Genomic DNA, 12,960 nt, shown 5'->3' on the forward strand with positions numbered 1-12,960 from the left:
AAAAAAAAAACTATGAAAAGTTGATGCTACACTAAGATCTCATTTTCACATTGAGAGTGAAAGTCTCATTGGCAAAACTGGCTCCCTATTTCTTCCAGATAGTGTCCTAGCTGTCTTGGGGGATGGTAATGGAAGGGGGCTGGGAAATATTGCAACTGAGGTAGAATTTTTTTTTAAGCTTTTAACTTTTGAGAACTTGCAGAACCAGTTGCTTACTGAAGACAGTAAAGTTCTCTAAAATTCTGCAAGCAAAGCCAGTCTGTCTTCTTGTACTGCAGAAGCCACAGATCCTGCAAGGGGAAGTGAATTGAACAGAGCAGACTTGGTAGTGATTAAAAAAAAGTGTTGGTTTTCAAACCACTTTCTACTGGTACCCCAGTAAGACCTGTCTTAGGAAGCCAGTCTTTCTCCCTCAAAACACCACTATTTTCAACCACAAAAGCTTAGCTTTAATTTCTTGTTTACACTCTGATTTCCCTGGAAATAAGGGACACTAAACTAAAAAAAAAGTTTGAAAACCATGGTCATAGAATGGCTCTGTGACAGCAGAATTGCACTATTCCTTCTGATTTTAGTTGGTGGGAAAACTCAGCTAAAATATAAAACATTAAAAACTGGGTTTTGAATAGTGATTCTGCATTTGCTTTTGAATATATGTCCTTCCTTTTATCTTTTATGACTTCCCAAGTATAGAACAGTGGTTTCAAAGTCTGGCTGTGTTTCAGAAACACAGGAGAACTTAAAACATACAGATTGTCTATTACAAAATTACAGACTTTACCCAAGAGGTAGGAAATCAGAACATCAGGTGGTAGTCAGATTCTACCATAGCTTATCCTTGGGCTAGGATTTGGGAACGGCTGGCCTGGGATTCAAAGTAATACTCTGTAAAGACGGCAGAATGACTGAACAGTTAAGATAATAAAAACAGTGAAAAGAGCCAGGCTTAGTCTATTACCTGAAGCCATTGGCACCGTCCTTGCAGGTAGCTCCATTTTTGCATGGTTGGCTGAGACACTCATCCATGTTTATGTCACACCGGGTGCCCAAAAATCCAGGTGGGCATTTGCACAAGAACCCCCCAAGCTGATCTTCACAGACTGCGTTATTTAAACATGGGCTTGATTGGCATTCATTGACTTCTGTTTCACAGTGTAGGCCTGGGGATGGATGAGGATGAGAGACAGCCCAAAGGTTAACCCCTTTGGAAAACTGGAATCAAGGTGAGGACTCCTTGGAGGATGCTGCTTCGAAAGGATGAAATGGAGGCTGTGGAGCCACTGGGAGACCAAACAGGTTTGGGACCTATTCTTAAAGAAGCTCTGGCTTTTCTAAATCATTTTAGGACTGTATTTTTGATAATCTGCTCTTTTAACCTTACCTTTTTCTGGAACTAACATTAGCAATGGACGCCTAATTGAGAAAATGTTTAAACAAAAATGAAACTAGCACATATAGTCCAAAATGTTCATCTGTATCTTTGATCTTGCCTCTTTCTGTCACTGATCATTTTCTGTTTTGGACTTATTCTTTACCAGTTATATATGTGTGTTTGTGTATATATAATATATAATATATATAATAATATATATATATACACACACATACACACACACATTCTATTATTTAGCATTCACTTATAATAACATTTTATCATCTCCAGTTACTTCTTGAGTGTTTATCTTAGCATATAAACTCAAGTCTTCTCTTTCTGTCCCTACATATACATATATACACACACATGCACAAGAACATATTACTTTTTATGAATTGCTTTAGTCAATTTTAGACCTGATGCTCTTTTACCTCTAAGTAGTTCAGTGTGAATTTCCTCAAAAATAAGGACTTTCACTTATAAAATCATGGTGCAGTTATAAAATCAGATAATTAACATTAACTTATGTCACTTGTATAACAGTAAATATCATGATTTGTGAGGCTTTACGGAACTCTTTAAGACAACTAGGAAGAACGGAAACATTTTACCCATGTATCCTTTCACACATGTGCAGTGATAACCAGCCAGGCCATCAACGCAAGTTCCTTTATTTAAACAAGGACTGGAGATGCACTCATTTACATTGTCTTCACACAGCTGACCTGTAAAGAATCACAGAATATTTGCGCTTGAGAAAACTGAAAGGAATTTAAGACTAATAGTTTCAAGCAAGTTGTTCAGGTGTAAGAGCAGAGAAATTGGAAATCAAGGCTAATGTTTATCGAAAAAAATATGCTCTTTGCCAAATATTTGCTGAATAATATCCCAATACATGTTATATACAGGGCTTCCCAGGTGGTGCTAGTGGTAAACAACCTGTCTGCCAATGCAGAAGACACAATGAGATGTGGGTTGGATCCCTTCCCTCTAGGAAGATCCCCTGGAGAAGGGCATGGCAAGCCAGTCCAACATTCTTGTCTGCAGAATCCCGTGGACAGAGAAGCCGGGTGGGCTACAGTCTACAGGGTCACAAAGAGTCAGACACAACTGAAGCGACATAGCATTGAAGGATATCTACCTACCTACCTCCCTCACATTTTCTTTATCCATTCATCTCTTGATATATACTTAGCTTGTTTCCATATCTTGGCCATTGGCTATTGTGAATAATGCTGCAATGAACATGGAAGTACAGATGTCTCTTTGAGATAGTGATTTCATTTCTTTGAATGGATACCCAGCAGAGGACTGTTGGATTGTATGGTAATTCTATTTCCAATTTTTTGAGGAACCTCCATGCTGTTTTCCACAGTGGCTGAAGCAATTTACATTCCCACCAAGAGTGCACAATAGTCCTCTTTTCTTCATGGACTCACTAGCACTGTTATTTCTTACCTTTTGATGATAGCCATTCTAACAGGTGTGAAATGGTAACTCATTATTTTAAGGTTTCAAAGGTTTATATTGTAAGAATGAGACACTCTTTCCTTACCTGTATAACCAGATGGGCATTCACAAATGAATTCTCCAACTCGGTCTTTACAAATTCCATTGTTGTGGCAGGGCAGTGAGCTGCATTCATCAATGTCTATCTCACATTTTAAACCTAAAATGCAAACACTGAAGGTCAATCAAAGAGAGGATGAACAGAAACAGAACCGTCCTTTAAAGGTAATTATCACAATAACCTGAATTTATAGGGAGTGGCAGTGATGAAGAAAAAGGAAGTATGTTAGGAATTACCATCTAATTAAGCATTTCATAAAGGTATTACCTCTTTCTAAATAGATTTAAGCTATCCTGACAAGGATACATAAAAGACAGCAAAAGATCCCAAGTCAGAAGTAGAGGGGAAAGAGGGAAATCTGGAAGCATAAAATGGAGCCAGGAATTAGTGTGATTCCAAAGTCAAAAGTAGAAAGTCACATGTACTTGTTACCAAGGCCACTTGGCTGAGAAATGGGGGTGGTGCTAAATCCTGCCAGATCTCAACTCATATGCCAGGTGTCCTAGAATAGGGTTTATCTTCTCATAGGGTACACACAGTCCTTCTATGGACTAATTCTGCTGAAATCCATGTTCTTCTACACAAGGAGGTCTCACAGAATGGTGACCAATAGCATCAGTAATCCCCTGGGAATGTGACAGAAATGCCACAGTCTGTGTTTTAGGAAATCCTCCAGATGATTCTAATGAACACCAAAATTTGAGAATCACTGTCCTATACTATGCTTTTCTCAACCACCTCTCATTTATAAAATTATAGGACAAGATTATTAGTTCTTATGAAGTGTTGGGACAAAAATTCTTATAAAAATTGAAACATACACACACATACATGTGTGCACATGTTGAAATAAGTGGAAGGACAATATTCTGTATTTTGTCTTCCAACTTCTCTTTTGTGGTGAATTCTTTTATCTAAATACCACTTTTCTCATTAAAATACTTCATGTTGGTGACACAAAACTCAAAAGGAAAAACTGCATTTCTAGAAGAAAACAGGAAATTATTTTAAATGAACTGCAACATTTAATGTATAGTTCATTTCTCCTCAAAAAAACTATCTTTCTGTACTGAACTGGAATTTGAACCAAGCTGCAAGAAAACACAATTCTTACATAATTCCTACATAATCAAGTTCAAAGCCATACTGTTTTCCTAAGCACAGCTTGCATAAAAATAGAAATAAACAACACGTCATGGCCATAAGAACTTCCATTCGTGTGAAACAAATGAGAGAAACTAGAGTTTGTTTAAAAATGTTTATGCTAGACAATCTGTTCTAGGTTGAGTGTCATGCATTTGATTTGTGTTAGAATGCAACCTTGGACATGACCTCTGGAACCGTATTCAAATTTAAATCATAAGTTATGATGTGATTTTTTCACAGAGAAGCTGATTTATTCTTCCTCCAAAATATGCAAAGAAAATTGTCATTTGTAAGATCTGTATACTTTTTTCACATATTGGTTTGTCTTGTTCAACCAAATTTTTGTGCATCATTCATTATCTTTTTAAGGTTTTTTTTTTTATGCAGACCATTTTTTTAAATTTTATTTTTAAACTTTACATAATTGTATTAGTTTTGCCAAATATCAAAATGAATCCGCCACAGACCATTTTTAAAGTCTTTATTATATTTGTTATAATAGTACTTCTGTACTGTGTTTTGGTTTTTTGGCTACAAGTTACGTGAGATCTTTAGCTTCCCAGCCAGGGATCAAACCCGTACCCCCTGCATTTTTGAAGGTGAAATCTTAATCACTAGATTGCCAGGGAAATCCCCAGTCTAATGTATCTTGTGGCATTCATTTTTAAAGTTTCAAAGTTTGATACTTGAAGTTACAATGATGCAGTATGAAAGATACATGAAAATTTGCATTCCTCTGTGTTACCTGTATATCCAGGCAGACAGACACACACATAACCACGGCCCAGCTGCTGGCAGGTTCCACCATTGTAGCAAGGGTTTAAGAAACATTCATGGAAAACCTGTGAAAAGAAAATTTATCAGAGACAAGTTCATTTCAAAGCAATTCTGAGTAGGGAGTTACAAGATTTACAGCATTAGCTGGTTCCTATTTCCAAGTGAGTCCAGCGGGATGGCTGCCTGCATAACATTGGTACCTGCCATGCTGCTGCTGCTGCTGCTGCTGCTAAGTCACTTCAGTCACCAGGCTCCCCCGTCCCTGGGATTCTCCAGGCAAGAACACTGGAGTGGGTTGCCATTTCCTTCTCCAATGCATGAAAGTGAAAGTGAAAGTGAAGTCGCTCAGTTGTGTCCGACTCCTAGCAACCCCATGGACTGCAGCCCACCAGGCCCCTCCGTCCTTGGGATTTTACAGGCAAGAGTACTGGAGTAGGTTTCCATTGCCTTCTCCGATACCTGCCATATATGGGCACAAATACTACATATTATTCTTGAGTGATGCTCTGCTAAACCCAGGCAGTGTCACTCAATGCTGGTTGCATGTTAGACTTCATTTAAGGCATTTAAAAAGTTTACTAAGGACGGGTCCCAACCCAGACCAGCTAAATCAGGAATCTCTGGAAGTTATATCTGCACATCATTATTTTAAAAAGTTAGCCAGTGGATTCTAATATGTCTCCCGAGGTGATAGTCATGTCTTTAGAGGTTCTATGTCCATTAGGCTCAGTTTCAAAGCTTCATTTATGAAGCCCTTACAAGTGAGAATGTTTGGAAGCAGGAAGTTAAAATAAGAAATATAACTTCATTATCCTCCTAAAAAATACTTAAAACCTAGGAATTTATTATGACATTGGGCAAGGTGCATTCAGATTAATGGCTGAATCACTCTAAATAATTGGTCTTAACTAGTTTTTAAAACAAATGGAGAACAATTATGTTTATGAGTTATGTTTCTTAATTTTTAAAACAGTCACAACTTTTCTCCAATAAATGATTCCCCCCCATTCCCACTGGCAAAAAATTTAAATATCTTTCATGGAAGTTGAGTAACTTGTCTTGCTAATCAGAAACGGCCTTTGGCTAATCCCAACATGCTTACTCAAATGATGGGTTATGCTCATGGTACATGTTAGTTATTAGCAAATTAAAAGACTCTCCACATCCACAATTCTCTACACCAGACATCGCAGGGAAACATTCCAATTTCTGGTACTTAGGACTTCTAATGGTGCATTCTTGGAAAGTTCCTATTATAAGTCATAAGCAAATGCAATTACTCATTGATAATATTCATGACCCTTGATTAGTTGAAATTTCAAGTCTGGTAGTTTTCCTCTGTGTGACATGTATAATGAGAAATTGTTTTTCAAGTACTCCATTAGAGAAAATTTTACAAATACAAAGTAGACTTGCCTGACTGCTGACTTCATACTTCTTTTTGACATGTCCAGGAGAAGCAAGAAGCACTGCACTTTCCTCTGCTGCTGAGAAAGTTGAACTAAAGCCTAACAAAGTTAAAGGGAAAATATCTGAGAAACGTATTTGGTGTAGTAGATATTGCCAATTAAGTGCATTCTATTTTTTCCTTTTTCTTTTTTAATTGAAGTATAGTTGTCTTACAATGTTGCGCTAATTTTTGCTGGGAAGCAAAGTGGTTCAGTTTTTTTATATATATATATAAAAGTGAATATATATGTAACTTAACATATTTTTTATAGATGTGTTTTTTATTCTTTTCCATTATGGTTTATCATAGGATTCTGAATGTACAGTCCCATGTGCTATACAATATGACCTTGCTGTTTATCCATTCTATATACACGAGCTTCTCTCTTCTACTCCCAACTTCCCATTCCATTCCTCCCTCCATCCCCTCCCCCTGGGCAACCACAGTCTGTTCTCTACGAATAGACTCTATTCAAATGCCACGGTCATGATTTTGCTTCTCAGAGTCAGTAAAGCCACATATATTTTCCTTTAGTCATATAAAAAGACAGAACATAAGAGACAGATGGGATATGTCATTAAATTCTAGACTCTTAGAAATTTGGAGGTTATGAAGTTCGCCATTCCCAGAGTGAAGAATCTGAGTCACTGTCATCAAAAACCCCTTTCAAAAGGACAGCTTACATCCAGACACCCAAAGGCACTGAACATATAACAGTCACAATTAAAGTTACTGCAGAAATAAAACTCTCCCATACAGGATAACGTGAAGAATGAAGGAGTATCATCTTACTGGAACAATCTGTGATGGATCTGGCACCTGTGATGGTTGTAGTTCCATAAAAGGGACACGATAAACAGAAGGACTTCCCTGGATTGGGTTGGTAGTAGTCTTGGGGACATGGATAACAGGGCATTAACCCAGAACGAGAGAATTCTCCCACTGGACAAGGCACTGCAAAAGAAAGAAAAAATCATTTGTGCTTATAAAGCAGTATACCCTACCTTCTAAAAGAAGTGCATTAACCTTTGGTTATAAGAAAGCTATCACATTGGTGATATTTTCTCTTGCACGTATTTAATACCCAGATCATTAAGTAATACTCAGACCACTTAAGTAAATATTTTGTTGCTTCCTTCCCATCTTTAACAACACACATTAACTTAATAAAAATCAGAATTGGTCATATAATATTGTACTCTGATTTTTTCACTTTATATCACAAGTAAACCATTTCCCAAATCATTAAATAACATGATGTTTAATAAATGAAACATATTACATCTCACTGGCAGACCATAATTGTTCTCATATTTACTCTACTACTGAACAATTAGTTATTTCTACTAGTTCTATTTGTTTCTAACATTATAAACAATGCTGACATGAAATTTTCTATACAAATTTTTTTATATAACTCTGATTATTTCCTTGGGATAACACGTGCCTTTAGTTAAAGCTAAAGATATGAAAATCTAAAGCCATAAAAATATCATGCCTGAATCATTCAGTTCAGTTCAGTCACTCAGTCATGTCCGACTCTTTGCGACCCCATGAATCACAGCACGCCAGACCTCCCTGTCCATCACCAACTCCCGGAGTTCAAACTCACGTCCATTGAGTCAGTGATGCCACCCAGCCATCTCATCCTCTGTTACCCCCTTCTCCTCCTGCCCCCAATCCCTCCCAGCATCAGACTCTTTTCCAATGAGTCAACTCTTCGCATGAGGTGGCCAAAGTACTGGAGTTTCAGTTTTAGCATCATTCCTTCCAAAGAACACCCAGGGCTGATCTCCTTCAGAATGGACTGGTTGGATCTCCTTGCAGTCCAAGGGATGCTCAAGAGTCTTCTCCAACACCACAGCTCAAAAGCATCAATTCTTCAGCGCTCAGCCTTCTTCACAGTCCAACTCTCACATCCATACATGACCACTGGAAAAACCATAGCCTTGACTAGACAGACCTTTGTTGGCAAAGTAATGTCTCTGCTTTTGAATATGCTATCTAGGTTGGTCATAACTTTTCTTCCAAGGAGTAAGTGTCTTTTAATTTCATGGCTGCAGTCACCATCTGCCTGAATCATTAAAAAAATTTACTTTACAGCCCCTCGACAGTGTATGAAATTATCCTTCTCATTGCATGCTCATCAGCATTGAAAACGATACCTTTTTTCTATTTGAAGGTAAAAATGGAACTGCTCTGTTAATTTGCATTTTCATGATATATGAAGTTGTATTTTTAAGTTTATCTGAAATGGTTATTGCTCTTGTATAGTTGTCTATTATGTATTGGGGGGTCTTTTATTTTAAAACCTTTTAATGTTATTTTGTGTTTAAAATGCTTTTCATATATTACATGCAGTTGAATATTGTCATTTAACCAAGTTTGAAATTCTCTTGCAAATATTTGGCGGAATATGAGAAAAGAGCCCTGGGCTTCCCTGGTGGCTCAATGGTAAAGAATCTGCCTACCAATGTAGAAGAAGGAGTTTGATCTCTGGTTTGGGACTATCCCACAAGCCGCAGAGCAACTAAACCCATGCACCACATCTATTAAGACAGTGCTCTAGAGCCCAGGAGCCACAACTACTGAAGCCCAGGCGCCCTAGAGCCTGTGCTCTGCAACGAGAAGACCCAGCAATGAGAAGCCCAAGCGTCACAACTAGAGAACAGTCCCCGCTCACCGCAACTAGAGAAAAGCCCAGAGAAGCAACAAAGACCCAGCACAGCCAAAAAGTAATTAGATAAATAAATAAAATGAAAAAGAGAAGAGCTCCAAACATAACATGTTTTCATAAATTTTCGTAAATAAATTTTGGTTACATTTGGCAGAGGGGCAGTGAGGTAGATTATCCATGACTAAATCTGTGGGTTGGGGTTTTAGACAATGATCCAAAGACAAATTCAGGTGGAGTGTGTGAACTGGAGTCATTTGGGTGAGCCCGAAAGTCATGACAAGCTGAGAAAACTACTAGAACTATTAAGATCCAACTGTATAAAATTAGGCATGGAAGATAGAACACAGGAAAACAGCTACTCAGTGTATCAGCATACTTACTCTTTAGGTCTTGGATTCTTGATAATAAAAATTAGTTTAGCAGAAATAATTACCAAAGAGGTTGAAAGATTTAAAGATACACTTGAGGCTCAAGGAAGCAGGATACTCCAAGTGGTGGCATCCCTTCATCAGTAGGACAATAAACATGAAATAAATGACAACACGTCTGTCATAATCTCAAGATACTTAGATCAAATGTTTTAAGCAAAAACAGCCAGCCAAATCTTTTGCAAAAGATCTCCTTTATGTACCCAACTGACAAAACTCAGGAGTTGAATCAATAGATGGCAGAAGATAACATAGATATTAATGCATATTTAGAAAAAACGTTCTGGTGGCTACATTTGCTGCATTCAAGAAAAGTTTTAAACTCTAAGTATCTTGGTTTCACCAAGAATAAAATAATCTACTCTGTTACTGCTGCTGCTGCTAAGGCGCTTCAGTCATGTCCGACTCTGTGTGACCGCATAGACGGCAGCCCACCAGGCTCCTGTGCCTGGGATTCTCCAGGCAAGAACACTGGAGTGGGTTGCCATTTCCTTCTCCAATGCATGAAAGTGAAAAGTGAAAGTGAAGTTGCTCAGTCGTGTCCGACTCTTAGCGACCCCTTGGACTGCAGCCCACCAGGCTCCTCCATCCCTGGGATTTTCCAGACAAGAGTACTGGAGTGGGTTTCCATTTCCTTCTCCAATGCATGAAAGTGAAAAGCGAAAGTGAAGTTGCTCAGTCGTGTCCGACTCTTAGTGACCCCTTGGACTGCAGCCCACCAGGTTCCTCCATCCATGGGATTTTCCAGGCAAGAGAACTGGAGTGGGAGAGGTAACTAAACTTACAGGAGTTTATAATAGGTTTCCTGATTCTCAAATTTCCAAAAATTATTGCCTATTTAGAAGAGGTATTAATACTTTCCAAAAAGCTAACTATTAATAGTTAACTGAAAGCATAAATGTTCCACTAATAAAAGTATAAATTTTCTGTTTGAAAAGACATCTATGAATATGTATCATATGCTAGAAATATAAATGCTACCTGTAAAACTCAAGATACTATAGTGAATTAAACTACTTTTTTCATATAATTTTTTCAGTACAACCTCACCTTTAAAAAGAAAAAAAGACTGTGCCCTAAAACCTGGCAGAATTATACTGTCAGCTGCAGTACATAATTATACTATATTAGCCAACAATTATACTAAGACATAATAATAATAAAATCTTAAGATAAAAAAATCCATAAGCCAGTTGTCATCGCAAAACAGCAGACATAGTACTGTGATGTCTATTCTTTGCTTTTTGATCCAGAAAGTGCAAAATAAACTTTCACGTGGAAATTAGTTTAAATTACCTTCCAAGGGCAAACAGCTGTCATCACAAATGTACTTTCCAAGAGTGGATAATCAGCATTTAATATATAATTTATATATGTAGTTCGTACATACACACGCACACATGTGGTGCTAGTGGTAAAGAACCCGCCTGCCAATGCAGGAGATGTAAGAGATGTGGGTTCGATCCCTGGGTAGGGAAGATCGCCTGGAGGAGGATGTGGCCGCCCACTCCAGTATTCTTGCCTGGAGAAGCCCATGGACAGAGGAACCAGGCAAGCTGCAGTGCAAAGGGTTGCAAAGAGTCAGACACGACTAAAGTGACTTAACATGCACTCATACAACATATGAATGTATAACATACATATATACATAATAATAGCACTATCTACTACAGTATTAAATACACAGACATGACACATACACGACACAGTTCCCAATGGATTAACATCACAAGGAAAGAGGGGAGAAGTTTTTGATTTGAATCTTGGACAAAGAAACTATGGTTTCTTTTTTTTATTTAATTTTTAAACTTTACAATATTGTATTAATTTTGCCAAATATCGAAATGAATCAGCCACAGGTATACATGTGTTCCCCATCCTGAACCTTCCTCCCTCCTCCCTCCCCATACCATCCCTCTGGGTCGTCCCAGTGCACCAGCCCCAAGCATCCAGTATCGTGCATCGAACCTGGACTGGCAACTCGTTTCATACATGTTTCAATGCCATTCTCATCAAGAAAAATGAAAAAAAATCTTTCTCACCTCTTTTATTGTAGAGAAGGGGAAAAAATATTTAAATATGCCAAAAGGGATATAAAAATAGAATTAAAAATAGAGCATTAAAATGAACAGGGAAAAATGTAACCCCACAGGCCTGTCCCGTGATGGTATAAAAGGAAAAATATAGTCTTGGAGACACTGGTTTCTGATGACAAAGCCAGAAGTCAAAGCCTCTCATTCTGAGCCTCCTTTTAACTTCATCCTAGATGGTCAAGGTAAGAAGTGTTGTTACCTTGTTCCACAAATAATCTTTCCTTCTATTGGCACCATATGTAAACAACACCATCAACCAAAAGCCATTTGTGGAACTTACTATTTTGGTAAAAATCATTTTTAAAAAACTGAAAAACTTCAGACTCTTATAACCAAGACTCAAGACTGTTAACCAAGGACTCAAGACTGTTTAATACCCTGCTGCTGCTAAGTCGCTTCAGTCGTGTCCGACTCTGTGCAACCCCATAGACGGCAGCCCACCAGGCTCCCCGTCCCTGGGATTCTCAAGGCAAGAACACTGGAGTGGGTTGCCATTTCCTTCTCCAATGCATGAAAGTGAAAAGTGAAAGTGAAGTCACTCAGTCATGTCCGACCCTCAGTGACCCCATGGACTGCAGCCTACCAGGCTCCTCCGTCCATGGGACTCTCCAGGCAAGAGTATCCTAATACATGATAATAGATGAAGTGTATAAAGAATATTACATTATACTAACATGGTTATATTTGTTCTTCTTTAGTAGCTAAGTCATGTCTGACTCTCTTTGTAACTGCATGGGCTGTAGCCTCCTTGGCTTCTCGGGCTATGGGATTCTCCCAGGCAAGAATACTGGAGTGGGTTGCCATTTCATTCTCCAGGGGATCTTCCTGACCCAGGGATTGAAGCCAGGTCTCCTGCATTGCAGCCAGATTCTTGACCACTGAGGTACTTTGGAAGCCCAACATAGTAATATACTTAGATATAATTGCTATATGTATTAACGATATTTTAAGTTCAGTTCAGTTGCTCAGTTGCGTCCAACTGTTTGCAACCCTATAAACTGCAGCACGCCAGGCCTCCGTGTCCATCACCAACTCCCGGAGTCCACCCAAACCCATCTCCATTGAGCCGGTGATGCCATCCAACCATCTCATCCTCTGTTGTCCCATTCTCCTCCTGCCCTCAATCCCTCCCAGCATCAGGGTCTTTTCAAATGAGTCATCTCTTTGTATCAGATGGCCAAAGTATTGGAGTTTCAGCTTCAACATCAGTCCTTCCAATGAACACCCAGGACTGATCTCCTTTAGGATGGACTGGTTGGATCTCCTTGCAGTCCAAGGGACTCTTCAAGAGTCTTCTCCAGCACCAGAGTTTGAAAGCGTCAATTCTTTGGCACTCAGCCTTCTTTATGGTCCAACTTTTCCATCTGTACATGACTGCTGGAAAAATCATAGCCTTGACTAGACAGACCTTTGTTGACAAAGTGATGTCTCTGCTTTTTGATAT

The 12,960-nt window shown here is 38.6% G+C and overlaps 1 protein-coding gene across 1 annotated transcript in view; it reads right to left on the reverse strand.

Annotated features, from left to right (window-relative positions):
- SVEP1 (sushi, von Willebrand factor type A, EGF and pentraxin domain containing 1) overlaps nucleotides 1–12,960 on the reverse strand; it is a 207,297-nt gene that overhangs the window by 76,592 nt on the left and 117,745 nt on the right. The window contains exons 19-24 of the mRNA XM_061426467.1: nucleotides 7,111–7,272; nucleotides 6,285–6,376; nucleotides 4,837–4,933; nucleotides 2,931–3,044; nucleotides 1,987–2,100; nucleotides 959–1,160 (exon numbers count right to left, since the gene is read on the reverse strand). Of these exons, the coding sequence (XP_061282451.1) occupies nucleotides 959–1,160; nucleotides 1,987–2,100; nucleotides 2,931–3,044; nucleotides 4,837–4,933; nucleotides 6,285–6,376; nucleotides 7,111–7,272 (781 nt within the window). The remainder of the gene's footprint in view (nucleotides 1–958; nucleotides 1,161–1,986; nucleotides 2,101–2,930; nucleotides 3,045–4,836; nucleotides 4,934–6,284; nucleotides 6,377–7,110; nucleotides 7,273–12,960) is intronic.

Source organism: Bos javanicus, chromosome 8 (assembly GCF_032452875.1).
Source record: "Bos javanicus breed banteng chromosome 8, ARS-OSU_banteng_1.0, whole genome shotgun sequence".
Classification (NCBI taxonomy): Eukaryota; Metazoa; Chordata; class Mammalia; order Artiodactyla; family Bovidae; genus Bos; species Bos javanicus.